The sequence below is a fragment of the Boleophthalmus pectinirostris genome, unplaced genomic scaffold (assembly GCF_026225935.1).
Source record: "Boleophthalmus pectinirostris isolate CB_2022bp ecotype Guang Dong unplaced genomic scaffold, ASM2622593v1 HiC_scaffold_6, whole genome shotgun sequence".
NCBI lineage: Eukaryota > Metazoa > Chordata > Actinopteri > Gobiiformes > Gobiidae > Boleophthalmus > Boleophthalmus pectinirostris.
The window spans coordinates 36,072,879-36,090,363 of record NW_026571447.1 but is presented as its reverse complement, the minus strand read 5'-3'; the positions used below and the strand labels follow the sequence as shown (position 1 = coordinate 36,090,363).

The window sequence follows — 17,485 nt, the reverse complement described above, 5'->3', positions numbered from 1 at the left end:
TATTTGCCCCGGCTGTTTCCATGGAGATGATTTTAATGCTACACTCTGCAAACTTTGAGACGACTACGTGACAAAAAGTTATTTTGTGCACCTTGAGGGAAAATAGTATCATGTCGCAGGTAAATTCAAAATATTTGTTGCTTGAGAATTCAGCAAAATAAACTAAAGTCCTTTTCTACAAATTATTACTCCAAATTTTAGTGTTGTAGTCAAGACCGCACTCATCGAGACCAAGACCAGTCCAAGACCACAGGGACCCAAGACCGAGACAAGACCAAGACCACGACCCATCAAGACCAAATCGAGACCATCTTTGTCATTTTCAACATTTATTTGTATTTTACAGTTATTTTGGCACATTTATATCAGTGTTTTTTGTTTGTTTTGTTTTTAATAAATCTATCTCCATTTTAACTGATAAATGTTAATTTAAGATTAAAATAAACCAAGCAAACTGCACTGTTCTAAAACACCCTGTGCCCCTCTTTGGACCCTAACCCCTTTCTTTAAGAGAACTTCCACTGGCCTTTACAGAAAACTGTTTCAAAGTGAAAATGTGTCAGATTTTTTAACCTGTTTTCCTAACTGGAGTTACATTCTCTTGGTTGGTGTTGTGGTGATGTTGATCAGTCTCTGTACATTTACCAAACGCATGTCGTGACAAATACAAATGGTTTAGATGTGCACTTTTACGAGGCAAACTTCAGCCACATGTGACCGTAGATCTGCTCTGTGCTGTAGACCTGCTCTGTGTGGACACTGTAGAGCCTCTGTGCACTACAGGCTTGGAGGAACGAGAGCGTGAAAAGGCGAGGAGCAGCGTGCGGATGTGAGGCGGATGGACAGGTAGGATGTTTTAAGAAGTTTAACCTGCCCTGTGATACACGCTGTACCAAACAAGCCGCGCACTGTGTGTTTGTGACGTGCTGCACAGTGTCCACGGGCTCCAGACGAGCGCTCAGGCTGCAGAGAGACGCCCCACGCTCCCGCACACTGCTGTAAGTTTATTGCCAAAAGCAGTGACTGTAATGAAATATGCACTCGCACTCGTCAAGTGGCAGACCTCGAGCCCGACCGAGTCCAAATGCATTCAAGACCGAGACAAGACCGAGTCCAAGCGTCTTCAAGACCGAGACAAGACCGAGTCCAAGCTCCTTCAAGACCGAGACAAGACCGAGTCCAAGCGTCTTCAAGACCGAGACAAGACCGAGTCCAAGCTCCTTCAAGACCGAGACAAGACCGAGTCCAAGCGTCTTCAAGACCGAGACAAGACCGAGTCCAAGCTCCTTCAAGACCGAGACAAGACCGAGTCCAAGCGTCTTCAAGACCAAGACAAGACCGAGTCCAAGCGTCTTCAAGACCGAGACAAGACCGAGTCCAAGTGTCTTCAAGACCGAGACAAGACTGAGTCCAAATGCGCTAGGGTCCTAGACGAGACCAATACCGTAAAAACATTCACACGAGGCCAGTCTCAAGTACAACAACACTAATAAATATAGAATCAAAAGATAAAAGTCTGATGTGATTTGCCCTGACAAAGACGCCATGTGTCTCGAAACACATTGGCTTATCCCATGTGACCATTACAGAACTTTTACTCTAATTCCAACAGGGTTCGCATCAGACTTTTTGACCATTTTTTACTTTTATCACAGTAAGTTTTTACATTACAAGCCTGGTCATCTTCACTATGTGTTGTAGCCTTGTCCTTGAGGAGCACCTGTTGTGGACTTCTCCTATGACACCGTGAAGTTAAGCTTCTTTTCCACTGTTGGAAAAGAAGATAAAAATCTTCTTTTCCAACAGTGCATTCATGTGAATAAAAGCAACATTTTTCTCTTGTACAATATGTGACAATTTAAAACACGAAATACCAGTGTTTATGTGTCAAGAAGGACTTTTAGAATCATTCTCTGCAGTGAAATGAAAGTTATCCCTAATAATCGTAGTAGTAGAGATCAAAACCAGATTTAAAACAATATTTATGTCGTGTCTCCCAGTTTCACATCTTAAAGGTTGTATAGAGGATTTTCCAAGGAACGAGAAATCCAGCGACTGTTTGTCCTTTTTCAAATGTTGCGCATGCGTGAAACCACCTCCCCTCCCCTACAGCTCCTACGTAGAAACACCTCCTCCCTCCTCCTCCTTACGCCACAAACAGGTTTGTTTACAGCCGGTGCGCTGCACATGACTTGTAAACAACTAACTACAGTGTTGGTTAGGCAAGACGGAGAAGTGAGGAGCGGGGGAGCGGGTGCGTGGAGATTCCGTGCCCGGAGAAGTGAGGAGCTGGGGAAGAGCGGAACAGGCACCGGGGACAGGAGCAGGAAAGGGGTGCAGAGAAGGGTGCGCGGAGATTCAGTGCGAATGAACTAGCTACAACACGCAGCAGCAAGCGGACTCTTTCTTTGCCTTGAAAATTACGTTTTCAGACATAGGATATCGCTTTCGTGTCCTGAAAAACGTTTGTCTAACTCTTGGAAATAAAGTACGTTTTCATAATAAGCAGAAGTTTCCTGTCCAGGAGTAATTTGTGGACCAGTGCGTCAGTCTTTAGACCCTGCGTCTGCTTCAGTCGCGCCATCGCTGGAAGAATGAATCTACAAGAATCACCTTAGTTTGGCTTCGCTGCTTTTCCCCTTGTCTTCTTCTTTCAGCGACCTCAAAAACGGACTTTCTTTTGCGGCGAACTGCTCCTGGATTCTTGTCGCCATTGCAACAAACTTTGTGCAAACTGCGAGGAAGATATAGGTCAAAAAAAGCCGCTAAGAACTGTTGCGTTGGTGGAGTAAACAGCGTCTGTGCGTCTTGCGTCTGTGGACTGCGTGACAGTCGTACGTAAACCACGTACCGGCAGCGCAGGCAAGTCAGTTACGCTAGAAACGTAGGGAGTTTGATTGACAGCCTGTCAGCTCACAGATAACGAGGCAGTGTCGTTATCTATTGGCAAATGTTTAGCCCCACCACGTCCAGAGTTGATGAATTTTTATTCTCTTTTTTTGGGTCATCATAATTACAAGGCTACTGCATCTATAATCTATCACTGACAATTTGAAACAAAAAAAAAATCCTCCATACAACCTTTAATGCAAACTATTCTAAAACTCGATAAAATGCCCGTGATCGTTCTCTTTCAGTGTGAATGTAAAAAGTCGCTCGCACACACCTGTCTGAGGATCCCGGCGGCCATCTCGTGTCCACAGTCGAAGATGATGTGGAACTCCTTGCCTCGCTTCATCTCCTTCAGCAGAGGTTTGGCGTCTTTGGTGTCGGCCGGGAGCTGACGGATCTTCAGACGAATGTTGTACCTCGACGGGGCCTTTATGAGCTCCTGTAACCGGATCAGACCTGGAGAGGACGAGAGACAAATCGGATCAGGGCTGGAGACGAGAAACATATCGCGTCAGAGCTGAGGACAAGAGGACAGATATCGGAAAAGAGCCGAGGACGAAAGAGGAAAATGAGGGCTGGAAAAATTAATCACAATCGAAAGGAAATCACAATCTGAATGGGCAAAATTAGTAAATCACAAAAGCTGCAATTTTTAAAGTATCATATTCCTCCTGCAAACCACAAAATGTTCTGTCTTCTTCACTTCAATGTTTCTGTCAGTAGGATTATGTTCAAAACGTGAACTTTGAACATAATCCTATTGTTAAAACATAAATAAATCGATCTAAAGCTTCTCAGAAAAATGAATAATTTCTCCCAAGCACACGTCATCGTACCTCTCTTTCCTCTCTCTCTCTCACATCTCATTCCAAGAAGGTTCTAGGTTCAATTCCCGAGTCAAACCTAGGCCTTTCTCTGTAGGTTTTGCATGTTCTCACTGTGTCTTGGTGGTTTTTCTCTGAGCACTTTGGTTTTCTGAACATGCACAACGGAACTCAACAGTGACCACCTTCTCTGGTTCCAAAAGTACAGTTTTCATTCATTTTTTCCCAGAGACAGCGACAAAACATTTTAATATTAAGAGTTTAAAAACATCGCAAAGGCAAAACAGCTAAATAAAATCCATAATATTGTTTTTTAAATCCAAAAAGCACACTTAAAACTCAAGATTCCATGACATACTTTCATAACTTTGTGGTTTATAAAGTTTCAGAAACAGATTTTAAATACAGTAATAGGTCTAGTGTTCATTAGTTAACACAGAGCTGAATATTACCCAGCAAGTTTTCAGGCTTTGAAATATTTTTGGGGTTGTTGCATTTTTTTGGAGAATTTATGGGGAAAATGAATGACAAATTTAGTTCTAGAAGCAGGGGCTGGGCGATCACTGTTCTTCAGTATTTGGAGAGTTGTCCCTTGAGCGCTTTGGCAAAGTTATATACATTTTAACTTCTTGGGTTCTTTTTAAAGACAATGCAGTAAAGTGTATTTACCTTGCTGACATGTTTCGGCTGCAAGGTGCAAGCCGTCTTCAGAACTGTCAACGATGTATTGTCTTTAAAAAGAACCCAAGAAGTTATCATTGGCTTAAAATTATGTAAAGTTTTATATTACTGCTTGAGTTTGGGTCAATCAGACTGGGAGCTGGAGAAGAATTAGCCTGATTCATCAACCTGTTTCACTTCGTGGAAACCGTCTGACCTCGCAGCATTAGGATTTGTTCGCTCAACAGTAGGCAGGTGCTTTTTTATTTAACCAATCGCTGCTCTTTGGTCGTGACGTTTGTAATGCGCCGAATCCTGTAGGAAGAAGAACAATAACGTCTTTTCCCTTGATAAAATTCACCAAACATTCGGCTTTAAATCCTCGATCTCGGGAATCGTCGCCAACACAGAATGTCTGCCTTCGTCTACATCCGTCTCGACGCTTTGTTTACTGTTGTGCTGTTCCACAAAATGGACCCAGACAGACGCTCGAGTTTGACGTCATGGCTTCACGGCTCTTCACTGATTGGCCGGTGCGCGTCTACAACTTCCGAGGTTCTTCCTTACTACATCCGATATATTTCCCAGATACATCACAAGACGTGTGTTTGGAATTCCATATCCCAGAATACTAGTTAAAGTTATCACAGACGCTTTACAGATCACTATTCATTCACTCCGTACCCAGTGGTAATAACAGCTGCCCCGGGGTAGACGGGCAGAAGTGTGGCTGCCAATCTGAGCCATCGGCCCCTCCGACCACCGCCAACACTCACACACACACACTCCACGGACAAACTACCTCAAAAAACAGGCGTTCTGACTGTGAGCGAGGTTGCCTTTGCGCAGATCTGACCTGTAACTTGGTCTGGTTTGGTTTTCATGATGTTGAAAAGGGTTAAAGCCATACTGTGAAACATTCCAGGCAAAGCAATAACATCTCCAGAAAACAGAAAAGCTACACAATGCAGGTAAATACGTTCCTCAGTATTTGTTCCAGGAGCGTTTCTGTAAAGTTACACAAAGTTAAACAGTACATTGCGACTTTAATACACTCTTGTCCCGTTCGTACAAACTATTCGAGTGAGACGTCGCTCCTTTAAAGCTCACATTACGGCCTTCGCGGGATTCAGCTGCTGAGAGTTTGGGGCCGATCGCGCCGGGAGCCGGAGAAGAATGGCTTTCATTACATCGCACTGACAACAGAGATAAATCCAGCGCGTTCCTATTCTCCTCTAATTAGCCCACACCACCGGAGCAGCCGCCGCACTCTTTAGCTCAATTACTGACAAATCATATCATCCAATAAGAGAAGATTTCATTTAGGAGCGCCAGCCTGTTGTCACCAGAGACAGACACATGTGCGCCCGCTTAAATGAATATAAAAACACTGCGCTGGGAGATTGGCTGTCTGAGATTTGTCAGAGAATAAAGATGTATTACTGTATATTAAAAGCTTTCAGTCGGGGGAAGAGCTGGGGTAGTTTCCAAAACAGACGTGATCTTTCTGTGAATATTTTGCGTGTTTATTCTTGTTTTCCTCCAAGGCAAAGTCCCAAAACAAAGGTTAAACCGTAAACCAGAGGTGTTCACACTTTTTCAGCATACGAGCTACTTACAAAATGACCAAGTCAAAATGATCGACCTAATACAAAGTCAAGCAAACTGCACTGAAACACTCTGTGCCCCTTTTTTGGACCCTCACCCACAGTTTGAGAACCTCTTCTTTAAGAGAACTTCCTCTGGCACTTTACACAAAACTGTGAAAAAAGTGAAGGAAGATTTTTAAACCTGTTTTTTTAAAGTTCCAAACTGGAGTTTCATTCTTTTCTGGTTTTGCAGTGATATTTACCAGCCTCTGCACGTTTACCAAACCAAACGCACATCGTGACAAACACAGATGCATTTGTCACTTTTGTTAGACAAACTTCAGCCAAATGTGGCAGTAGGTCTGTTCTGTAGATCCGCTCTATGCTGTAGACCTGCTTTGTGCCAACACTGGAACACAAATTTAGACTGGTTTTTGCTTCACGTTTGGTCTTGCTCTTCTAATCAGCCGCACTGTGGGAGGGGCTTGTGTTGGCTGTACGCAGGAAGGAGCGAGAGCGTGAAAAGGCGAGGGGCGGCGTGCTGACGTGAGGCAGATGGACAGGTAGGATGTTTAGGAAGTTGAACCTGCCCTGTGATGCACGCTGGTACACGAGGGCACACGCTGTCGCAGACGAGCCGTGCATAGGGAGCGTGTGTGTTTGTGATGCGCCGTAGAGTCTCCGCGGGTTTCAAATGAGCGCACAGGCTGCACTGAGACGCCCCACACGCTCCTGCACCCGCTACAAGTTTATTACCAACAGCAGCGGCCGTAATGAAATATGATCACACTTGTTGAGTGTCAGACCTCGAGTGAGAGACAAGACCGAGTCCAAACGCGATTGAGTCCGAGACGAGACGCAGGCGATCTACCCACACGACCTTGGCGATCGACACTAACATGTCACAGATGGACTTTGGTGCTCGGCCATGGAGAGACTTGTACAAACAGAGCTGCTTTAAAGTCTCTGAGCCACAGGAGTCAGTGCAGAGACCTGAGCACAGGACTTATGTGCTCGTACTTCCTAGTTCGAGTCAGGACCCGAGCTGCAGCGTTCTGGATGTTCTGGATGTTCTGGATGTTCTGGATGTTCTGCAGCATCTCACAGCTCGTTTGGAGAGACCAGTGAGCAGAACATTACAGTGTCTAACCTACTGGAGACAAACGCATGGATAAGTACGTTTTTATTTATATTGTGCTTTTCACAGACATATGTCTCAAAGACACTTTACAGATTATTATTCATTCACTCCACACTTGGTGGTGCAAACTGTTATTGTAGCCACAGCTGCCCTGTGGCAGAATGACGGAAGGTTGAGGCTGCCAATCTGCACAATCAACCCCTCCGACCACCATCACACACACACACACACACACACCACTTTCATATTAGGCAAAGTGGGTGAAGTGCCTTGCCTAAGGACACAGTGACAGTTTTTGCCACTGGCGCCCCCCTGTGGCTCCTGATTTTTCCCAGTGTCTCCCTCACTAACCAGGCCCAGTCCTGATGAGCCTCTGAGATCTGACGAGATCAGGCTTTGACAAGCTGTTACTAATCAAAAACATATCGATCAGGTTTGAGATATTTCTTGTCGTCACTGACACACTCACCTGCATTTAACACATACAAGTCATTAAGACGTACCTCACTCACTAATGTTCATTTAGCATCATAACTTATTTTACCACATGGTGATAAACTGTTTTAGTGTTGACAATAGCACTCGCTAATGCTGCAGCTTCATGTTCAGTCGTACAGACAGTGGTGCCGTCCGGTCGCACATCCGCTGTGTTGATAAACAAATAATACGTCCATATATTCACCACATCGTTGTATAAACTGCAGGGTTCAAAGTGTGAGAAAAAAGTAGAGGTTTATAGTCTGGAAATTCTGGTATGTGGCGTCCTCAAGAAGCATCGAAACCCCAAATATTTCAATTCAATTCAATCTTTATGAAGAACACATAATATTTGGTTCATAGTAAGTAAGTCTATATAAACAAGAATTAAAATGTAACTATACAGTGCATGTTATAATGTTTACAGCTCCTCACTGGACGCACTGGAGTCTGAATGATTTGTTCAGATTCTCGGCTCTGCACAGAAATGAATAAATACAATAACTAATCGTGACAGCACAGAATCTCACACCACAGTTTACAAACATTTCACTGCCACTACAAAATCTTGGCACGGTAATCTTCTCAAAGAGTCATTATAGGCCACTGTCAAACTCTACAAACTCTTTTTCTTGTAGTCGTAGTGTTGCCGTGTGTGTGTGGGTGTGTGTTATTTGACCAGACTGACGAGTAAAATATAAAAAAAAAACAATTCACACTGTTGAGAAATTGTCCATTTTATTCACAACACCCTGATCAATACGGACTAAACTACCATTCTTATTCCAACGAAAGGTACAAATTGTCATTACCCCGCCTCTATTTAAGCGCTGTTATCAAATCATTTTCTCTATAATTCTCTCATTACTCACAATAGCTCTAAACTGCTCCTGAATGTGCCTATTTCAGCTCCACCAAAGCAAAGACACGCGTCGATACCGGGCTTTGTGTCACTCCGCTCCTCCGACGCAAACCCGGCCTCCTCCATCGATCCTCCTCCCAGCACTTACAACGCGGGGAAATCCACTGACAAAGCTCAAAGACGAGGCGTTAAAGCCGCACTGTGTCACTTTTGAGGCAGACGGTCCAACGGCTGCTTGTGATTTTCCATACGACTGCGTTAAACGTGTCTATTTTGCATTTATTCCATTTCAGATGTTTAGAAATACCAAGGATAGCAGATATTCTTATGATTCACTGAGACGCTTCTCCACAGATCTGGCCTGTATCATGGTTTAGTTTAGTTTAGATGAGTTTAAAGGGCCACTAAACACCAAAATCACTTTTTTTTCAACTGATTATCTGTGTAAATGGGTCTAAAATAGAAGTGTAAACCTCTCCTTGGTCTTATTTTGGCATTTTAGTACAAATTTGTTCAAAATCAGACTTTTGGGTCAAAGTCGTGTCTCTAACGGCCTCTTTAAGATCAACTATGGCCAAGACATTTGAATTTTCGGGTTGGACTAACAACACCAATGAGTCAGATGCATAAGGGCCCAGTCAAACAGAAGTAAACAACAAGGCCAAAAATTCCAGTTAATTCATCTGATATAAAAATGTATTGAACAGATACATATGTACTCTAGTTTATGAAACTGTTGACCTTTTTTCTGTACCATTTTTGGTTCTAAAGTTCCATATGTTTTAAACAGACCATGTATGAAACATGGAACAAAAATTATTTCCCAAATTTCAAAGACCCAAAAATCATGTAAATAAATGGATGTATTTCATCATATCTTGTGTTATTCCAACTGTTGATGAAGGTACAGGATTTTTCAAAAATCATTGTATTTAAAATGATAAAAATTTGCTTGGAAGGACTGACATATTTTATAGAAATATTTTCCTTTCATTTTGAAGTAATATTAAAGTATTCGGAAGAAAAAAACTGACAAATTATGTAAAATCCTGCACCTTCTACTTGTTTGCACAATTTTCCCTCCGTTACTTTTCCCTCCGTTACCATGACCTTTCTTAATAAAAAATCTCATGAGTCAAAAAGTAAGAGGTTTTTCAACCTAATCTTGTACCATATGGTAGAAAACTATATGAAGCAAATATTCAAACCAGTTTGTTAAGGATATGTAAGTGAGAACCAAGAGTTATCACTGTTTGTATTTATTGCCCAAAAAGTGCTGCATATTTCATTCCCTCCGTTACCGACATGAGTTTTTTTAATTTTTTGTCAACAACTTGAAAGAATATCACAGGTTTAACTTGACCCTGTTGGAGTGTAACTCTTTCCTACATTCTGATACTTTACTTATTTCAATAGTCCCTCTAGTTTCTGAATAAGAGACATTTGAATGTAAAAAATCTGCCCGTTTCCCTCCGTTACCACTTGACTGGACACAGAGTTATTACGTGACGAGCGCAGACTCTACGGGCGGGACGTGCAGAGTCCCTCTCAGCCTCACCCCGACCTTGCACCTCCATGTCCCGCCATACATGAAGAAAAGAGAAACGGCGTGATCTGAGCACAAACATCCGCTCTATTTCAAAGTCTGGAGCAGGCAGGTCCGTGCCAGGTTGGATTGTTGTGGCTGTCGGTCAGCTGTCAATCATTTCTCCAGAGCCCGCGGAGTAAAGCTTCAGGAGGGGGTTTAATGGCTCTTTAGCTTCACTGTGGAACATACTGTACCAGGCAAAGCAATAACACCTCCATTATATGTGCAATTTGTGTGTGTTCACATTCCACCACGACATGTGCAGCTACACGAAAGGCTCGGCTCTTTAATATTCACGAGGAACTTATCCGTGATTGGGGCAGTGTTTCCCAAAGTGCTTTATAGTTAGAACATTGACAACAGTCGGCCTTTACTCCGTCCGTACGGTTGCCACGCCACTTCACTTTTGTCTTTCGTCAGCACAAGTATTTTTTTCTGGTCAAAAATATGACGCTTGAGTAATACTTCATGCTGGAACTGTTTGTGCTGAGCTTTACTTTTTGGAAATGTTTTGTTTACTGTTTACAAGGAATTTATTTTTTGCTTATTTGAGAATATTTATTTAACTTGTTGGTATTACAAAGCAGCACTTTGTTTTAACATTATACAAACGGGAAAATAAAATAAATGCACATTGTTGATTTGATAAAAAACACAAATGAACAATTTCAGCTTCTCCTGGAGGCAGCCTGAACAGAGAATCTTTAAAAAATGTCTTGAAGAGTTTAAAACAGTTCTCAGACATCTCTTTATTAGTTCAGGCAGGTACAGGTCTCTCCGATTCAAGTAGATTTTACATGATTCAGCCACACGGCGTCTCTTTGCGTCGTCGTCCCTCAACAACGCCCTCAGACCCCACGGACACTCCAAAGTCCAGAAACATACACATCACGTCAAGGAACACAGTGACTTCTATATTCCAGGGTGAATTAACATGAATGAAACTTTAAAAACACACAGAATAAGCTCACAACAACAAGCAAATGGTTTTCCGTTTTGTTCCCAGACTGTACCGAGAATGAACCGAACCGTGACCTCAAAACCCGAGGTGCGCACTGAACCATGATTTTTGTGCATCGTTACACCTCTGCAAGGTGGAACTGAGCATTTTGAGCTGTGAAGATGTAGACAGACTAAGGCTATGTTCAGACTGCAGGGCTCAACGCTCAATTTCGATTTTTTTGTGAAATCTGATGTTTTTGCGAAGTCGTTCACGTTTCCAATTAAATGTGACTTGTATGTGACTCCAGTGTGAACATTAAACGGCCCGAAATTGTCCCACATGTGACACTGGAGACACGACGACGTCAACCGCAGCGAGCGTCTCTGTGTTTACAGGAAGTTGTCCAAACATGGACGCAGCATCGAGCACCTGGAGATTTTAAAGTTCCTCTCGTACCGGAGCCAGAACATGAACAACTTACTTGTTTTAAGGAGGAGATTGAGAAGGAGAAGGACGAGGTTTTTGGCCGTGGTGTTTTGTGGGGCAGCGGCAGCGACGTCCGTTGAAAGGAACGTGTGGATGTGGAGACGGAGCCAAGAGTGGTGAGTGGTGATGTGCTTCACTTCAGTGACACGGAGTTCATTAAGAATTTTCACCGACTTCAGTGCAGAATAGTGACGTTTGTGTCTTGTTGATAACGTGTAGGTCAATGAATGCGCTTTGACCGTTCACACTGAAGTCACATGTCAAAAGATCAGATATGTATCAGTTTCAGGGGCACAGATCCAAGTGTCCTGGTCACATTTGAAAAAATCGGATCTGTGTCGTTCAGACTGTCATTAAAAGATCAGATACAGGAACATAGGGGCCAAAAAAATCGGATTTGGGTCACTTCAGGCTGCAGTCTGAACGCAGCCTAATAATAAAGTGTGTGAATGAAAGAAACCATAACTCCAGGTCTGTTTCTGAGGAGGTAACAACATTCTAACATGTCTTAACATTCACCAGAGTCAATTTTGTGTAATATATGACGTTTTTATTCCTTTTTTCCCCCTTTTAGTACAGTTAATTTTACTTGAGGAGCAGCAGATATGACGTGTGCAGAGCTTCAGACAGAGCAGTGCTTCCAGATAGCTTCAGCGTGCACTCGAAACATCTTCATTTTGACAGATAAGAGCCGGCGGTTGGATTAAATAAAGCCTCTTGGTGTAATGGTGTGACAGTGATGTTCTGGGGAAGCCTTTATTAGCGGCTTATTCCAAACACAGATGAGGACCCAAGCGTCATTGGTCTGAAATTGAGCCTGAAGTCGAATCATTTGCTGCTGTCCGCTACATTGAATCACACTTTTAATATCTGACGCACACTGTAATGAGCTGTAATGAGGTTTGGAAAAAAAATGACACAATGTACGCTGCAAAATTATTGTTTAAACTAATTCAAAACGTGCACTCAAAATATCTTATTTAAAGACGCTCGTATGGGGGATTAACTGTGAACACATCTTATATTTAGATCATCACATTTTATGGTTTTGAAAATTCAGTTTAGTTTTTCTGAGTCTCCCCTCCCTTTGCTCTCCTCACTACGTCACTCTCCCTTCAGAGCATTATCACCAGTGTTGAATCCGAGTAACTGTATTCAGTTACAGTTACTGTTTCAGTGAGTGGTAATGGGATTACAGTTACTTTGCTGAAATAAATGGATTAAACGGTGGTATTTTCCCATTTTCACATTTTGGGCTAAATCCCCCTTTTTTGGGTTTTTTTTGTTTTGTTTTTGTTTGGTAATTCCACTCATTGCTGGACACTAAACCAGGTCTAAAACCAGGTCCAAACCAGGTCTAAAACCAGGTCCAAACCAGGTCTAAAACCAGGTCCAAACTAGGTCTAAAACCAGGTCTAAAACCAGGTCCAAACCAGGTCTAAAACCAGGTCTAAACTAGGTCTAAACCAGGACTAAACAAGGACTAAACCAGGACTAAACCAGGTCTAAAACAGGATTTAAAAGGACTAAATCATGCTGCATGGACGTGTCTCCTCATCTTCTATCAATAATATTTTTAATTTGGTTCAGTAAAATCTGGTCTTTTTATTTTCTTTTATCAGACAAAACTTCTTATGTTACGATATCCTGGTCTTTGCTTCTCTACAACAAATCAAATAATCCAAAGTATTCAGATTACATTACTCACTTTAAGTAATTTAATGGATTATGTTACAAACTACATTTTGGGGTATGTAATCTGTAATCTGTAGGGGATTACATTTTAAAAGTAACACTCACAACACTGATTATCACAAAGTGCTTTCCGTGCATCAAACTACTGCGTCTAATCAGGTTTTCTTTGTACAGTTTTGTGTCATGTTTGTGTATATTTATGGAGAATAGTCGTGTGGGGGCGTGGGTGACGTAGGCTTGTGGGCGGAGCTTTGTACAGAATCGTACTGCTAAACGTAAGGAGGGTTTAGTCCAATAAGGTTCTTTTGTCTTACGATAATGTTATTACCCCCGCCAAGGAGGTTGTGTTTTTGACCGGCGTTTGTCTGTTTGTCTTTTTGTTTGTTTGTTTGTTTGTTTGTCTGTTAGCAACATAACTCAAAAAGTTATGGACCGATTTTGATGAAATTTTCAGGATTTGTTGGAAATGTGAAAAGGAAGAACTGATTTCATTTTGGGGCTGATCCGGAAGAAATCCTGGATTCTGGATCACTTTGAAATTTTAGTTAACATTGTGGTAAATGGGGCCAAAAATTTTGTTTCTCAATATCTCGGTTAATTATTGACCAAACCCCATGAAATTTGACTCAGGGATGGACAATGGGATCCTCTTTCATATTCCAAAGGCTGATCCGGATCTGATCCAGAAGACTGATTTTATCGCAATTTATATAAAAAATGGGGGTAGTCCTTGGCGGAGGTCTGCGCTCTCTGAGTGCTTTTCTAGTTAGGTTCTTTTTTCAGACTAAGAGCTGTGACATGTCCAGTCCGGTCAGTTTGCCTAAATGAACATTAATGAGATAGAATGGAGATAGATTTATAAAAACATTTACCGTATTTTCCGGGCTATTAGATGCGCTGTTAAACCTCGAACCCCATCAAAAAACGAGTGCACGCCCCACAATCCAGAGCACGAATCCACTCGGGTGTTCCAGCACGACTTCAGTAAACTACAAAGCCGCACCACCACAGAACACACAAACACACACAGAGCAGACAGCGACCGCACAGCGAAAAACACCCACAGACACACTCGACGAGGAACGGAACGGAGGAACGAACCGAAAAAGCGAGTGCAATGTGCCACTTCTAGACACGACTGAACAACTGAGTCACTGCGAACACGCCGACAATCCGTTGGTCCCACACAGCACCTCCCTACACGCCACAACTGAACAAAGCCCAGAGTCACCGTGAACGAACAAACAAACAAAACCACTCACCCATCACACTGTTGTGTTTCCTTTTTTTTTTGAATAAAGTTCAAAAATAGACCTTTCTATGACAGTGCACCTTATAATCCAGAGCGCCCTATATTGCATAAAATATGGTATATAAATGTGCCAAAACAACTGTAAAATACAATGAAATTTACAAACACGGTCTTGATTTGGTTTTGATGGGCCGTGGTCTTGGTCTTGCAGAGGAGGTGCTACCGTTAGGCAACAGTAGGCGGCTGCCTAGGGACCCCCAGAAATGAAGGGGCCCCCAACTACCTCAACTACCTGACAGTGGCCACTAATGGAAACTGTCAATGCACTCGCCCTTTCACGTACGCGACCGATTTGAAAACAATCATATGTAAGCGGCTCACGGGAGCACGTCGGTGTCCGCGCAGTAACTACGGAAGGAAACGTGGTCCGCGCATTCTCAGGTTAATGACGATGATGAAGGTGTGTGTTTGTGTGTGTGTGTGTGTTGTGTGTGTGCGTGTCCTCATGTGGCAGGTCACTATAGGACAGTAGTGCAGACATCATGAGTCTATGCAGGTTGTTTTCACCAGTGACATTTAAGTTGTAGGCGATTTTATATTTGTTATTTTCTTTTATATTTCACGTCGGGAGAATAATTTCCAAGACACGAATGTGTTTTTCCTGTGCACTGCTGCTCTGTTCTACTGGCTCTTCCACCTCGTCCATTGTGCGACTGACGCCGCCAACGTTAAACATGACGTTTACATCGCTCTTACTGCGCGCGTTTTGTGTGGGTTTTCAGGCAATGAGTGGAATTACCGAAATAAAAAAAAATGTATAAATGTGTTTTTTGTGTGTGTGTGTGTGTGTTGTTGTCCCAACAACACATAAAAACAGATTTTATAATAAAGCAACTCACATACAGGAACAGTAAAGTTAGAGATTAAAAATGAGATTAACGCGATTAAAAAACATAACGCACTAAATATGACTGTAATTAATTAATTGCAATTAACGCGATAATTTGACACCCCTAATTAAAACAAAACAAACCTAGGGCCCCCAAATTGCTAACTCTGCCACTGTGGTCATTGTCACAGTCTCGACCTTTAAAGTCTTGGTCTTATCTTGGTCTCAATCCTCTGAGGTCTTGGTCTTGTCCTGGTCTCAGAACCCTGTGGTCTCGGACTGGTCTTGGTCTCGATTATTGCGGTCTTGACAGCAACACTAGTTTATTTCAAGAGAGGGGATACGAACCACCAACCTTCGAATCAACGGACAAATGCTCGACCAACTGAGCTCCTTTCGTCCTTTAAATCCGGTAAATTTACACAAATAACGGTTCAGTGATTAAAAATATGCGTCGTTTCTTCATCTTAAACCAGAATCGCGCGCAGAGTTGAGTTTTTGGGGTGTGTTCTCTGACAGTAAACTAATGAAAAGAGCTCGCGAACGCAGCTCTGACAAAGTGTGAAGAGACGCACACACGCGGCAGCTGGAGTGAGTCGCCTAATGAACACCAGCGTCTCTCACCGCGTCGAGCAGATGTGTGACGCCCGAGCCGCTCGCAAGCTTCAAGTGTGGCAGAAAAGAAAGAAAAAGAAGAAGAAGAAGTAGAAGAAGAGACGTTCTGGTGACTACAATCTGCTTATAGACGCTGGACCAGATTTTTACTGACTTATCAACGTGAAAAACAAGAGCTACTTTCAGACCTAAGGGCAATTTTAGAACAGTTTTCCTCACCTGGATTTTGTCTTAATTTTGCTGTTAAAACTCTAAACTTTACCTCCTAATGAAGAGTTCTACATCCTTTTTTTTCAGTACAACCTGTTATTTCACAATCTGCTGCTGTAGTTGTGTCATATGACTGTAATAAAAGTTAAAGAACCAGAAATACAAATGAAAAGAGAAAAAGGAAAATAAAATTCACATTCTTTTATATAAAACACCTCAAACATGTATAAACAACTTTTTGGACAAACACATTTTTTAATTTAGGGTCTTAACTGCAAAAGTGCAAAACATCAAGTCTGTAAATAAACTAAAAATATCCTTATTGCCTCAAAACTAAACAAAAAAGTGAAATGATCTCCTGACTTTTCTGGTGTCAGTCATCGGGTTGCATAATTACACAGACCAAAAAAGATGCGTATTTTGCTATTTATTTAAGAAAAAAACTGCACTTAGATCAGCTTTTTCAATTGTTACAAACACAGACGCTCAGAGCATCGATCATCTTGACTCACTACACTCTTTGGCAAAGTTTGGCCGATCAAACTGGTTGGAGAGCATGAGTTTGGCAGAAAACAAAGTTCCTATTGGACACTTTTTTTCCTTCCGTCATCATGCAGCGTGTGTGAGACGTAGGATAATGTCGGAAAGCCGCAACTCTCAGCTTTTCAAGGGGAAAAAAGTAAGTTTCTGTCTTTTATGGTTGGAAAGTTATGTACGGTTCAATCAGTCAATCAAACTTTATTTATAGAACTCTTTTCATACAAAAGTGTAACACAAAGCGCTTTACAGTGATTAAAAACAGTTCCACACTCCTACCAACTCACCCTTATGTGACGGATAATACTCCCTACAACTTTACAACAACTCACCCTTATGTGACGGATAATACTCCCTACAACTTTACAACAACTCACCCTTATGTGACGGATAATACTCCCTACAACTTTACAACAACTCACCCTTATGTGATAGATAATACTCCCTACAACTTTACAACAACTCACCCTTATGTGACAGATAATACTCCCTACAACTTTACAACAACTCACCCTTATGTGACAGATATAATACTCCCTACAACTTTACAACAACTCACCCTTATGTGACAGATAATACTCCCTACAACTTTACAACAACTCACCCTTATGTGACGGATAATACTCCTACAACTTTACAACAACTCACCCTTATGTGACAGATAATACTCCCTACAACTTTACAACAACTCACCCTTATGTGACAGATAATACTCCCTACAACTTTACAACAACTCACCTTATGTGACATAATACTCCCTACAACTTTACAACAACTCACCCTTATGTGACAGATAATACTCCCTACAACTTTACAACAACTCAC

General features: G+C 42.1%; 1 protein-coding gene across 1 annotated transcript in view; it reads right to left on the bottom strand.

The window, feature by feature from the left end:
* grik2 (glutamate receptor, ionotropic, kainate 2) overlaps positions 1-17,485 on the bottom strand; it is a 537,576-nt gene that overhangs the window by 456,160 nt on the left and 63,931 nt on the right. Inside the window, exon 4 of the mRNA XM_055163917.1 lies at positions 3,167-3,348. Coding sequence (XP_055019892.1) covers positions 3,167-3,348 — 182 coding nt within the window. The remainder of the gene's footprint in view (positions 1-3,166; positions 3,349-17,485) is intronic.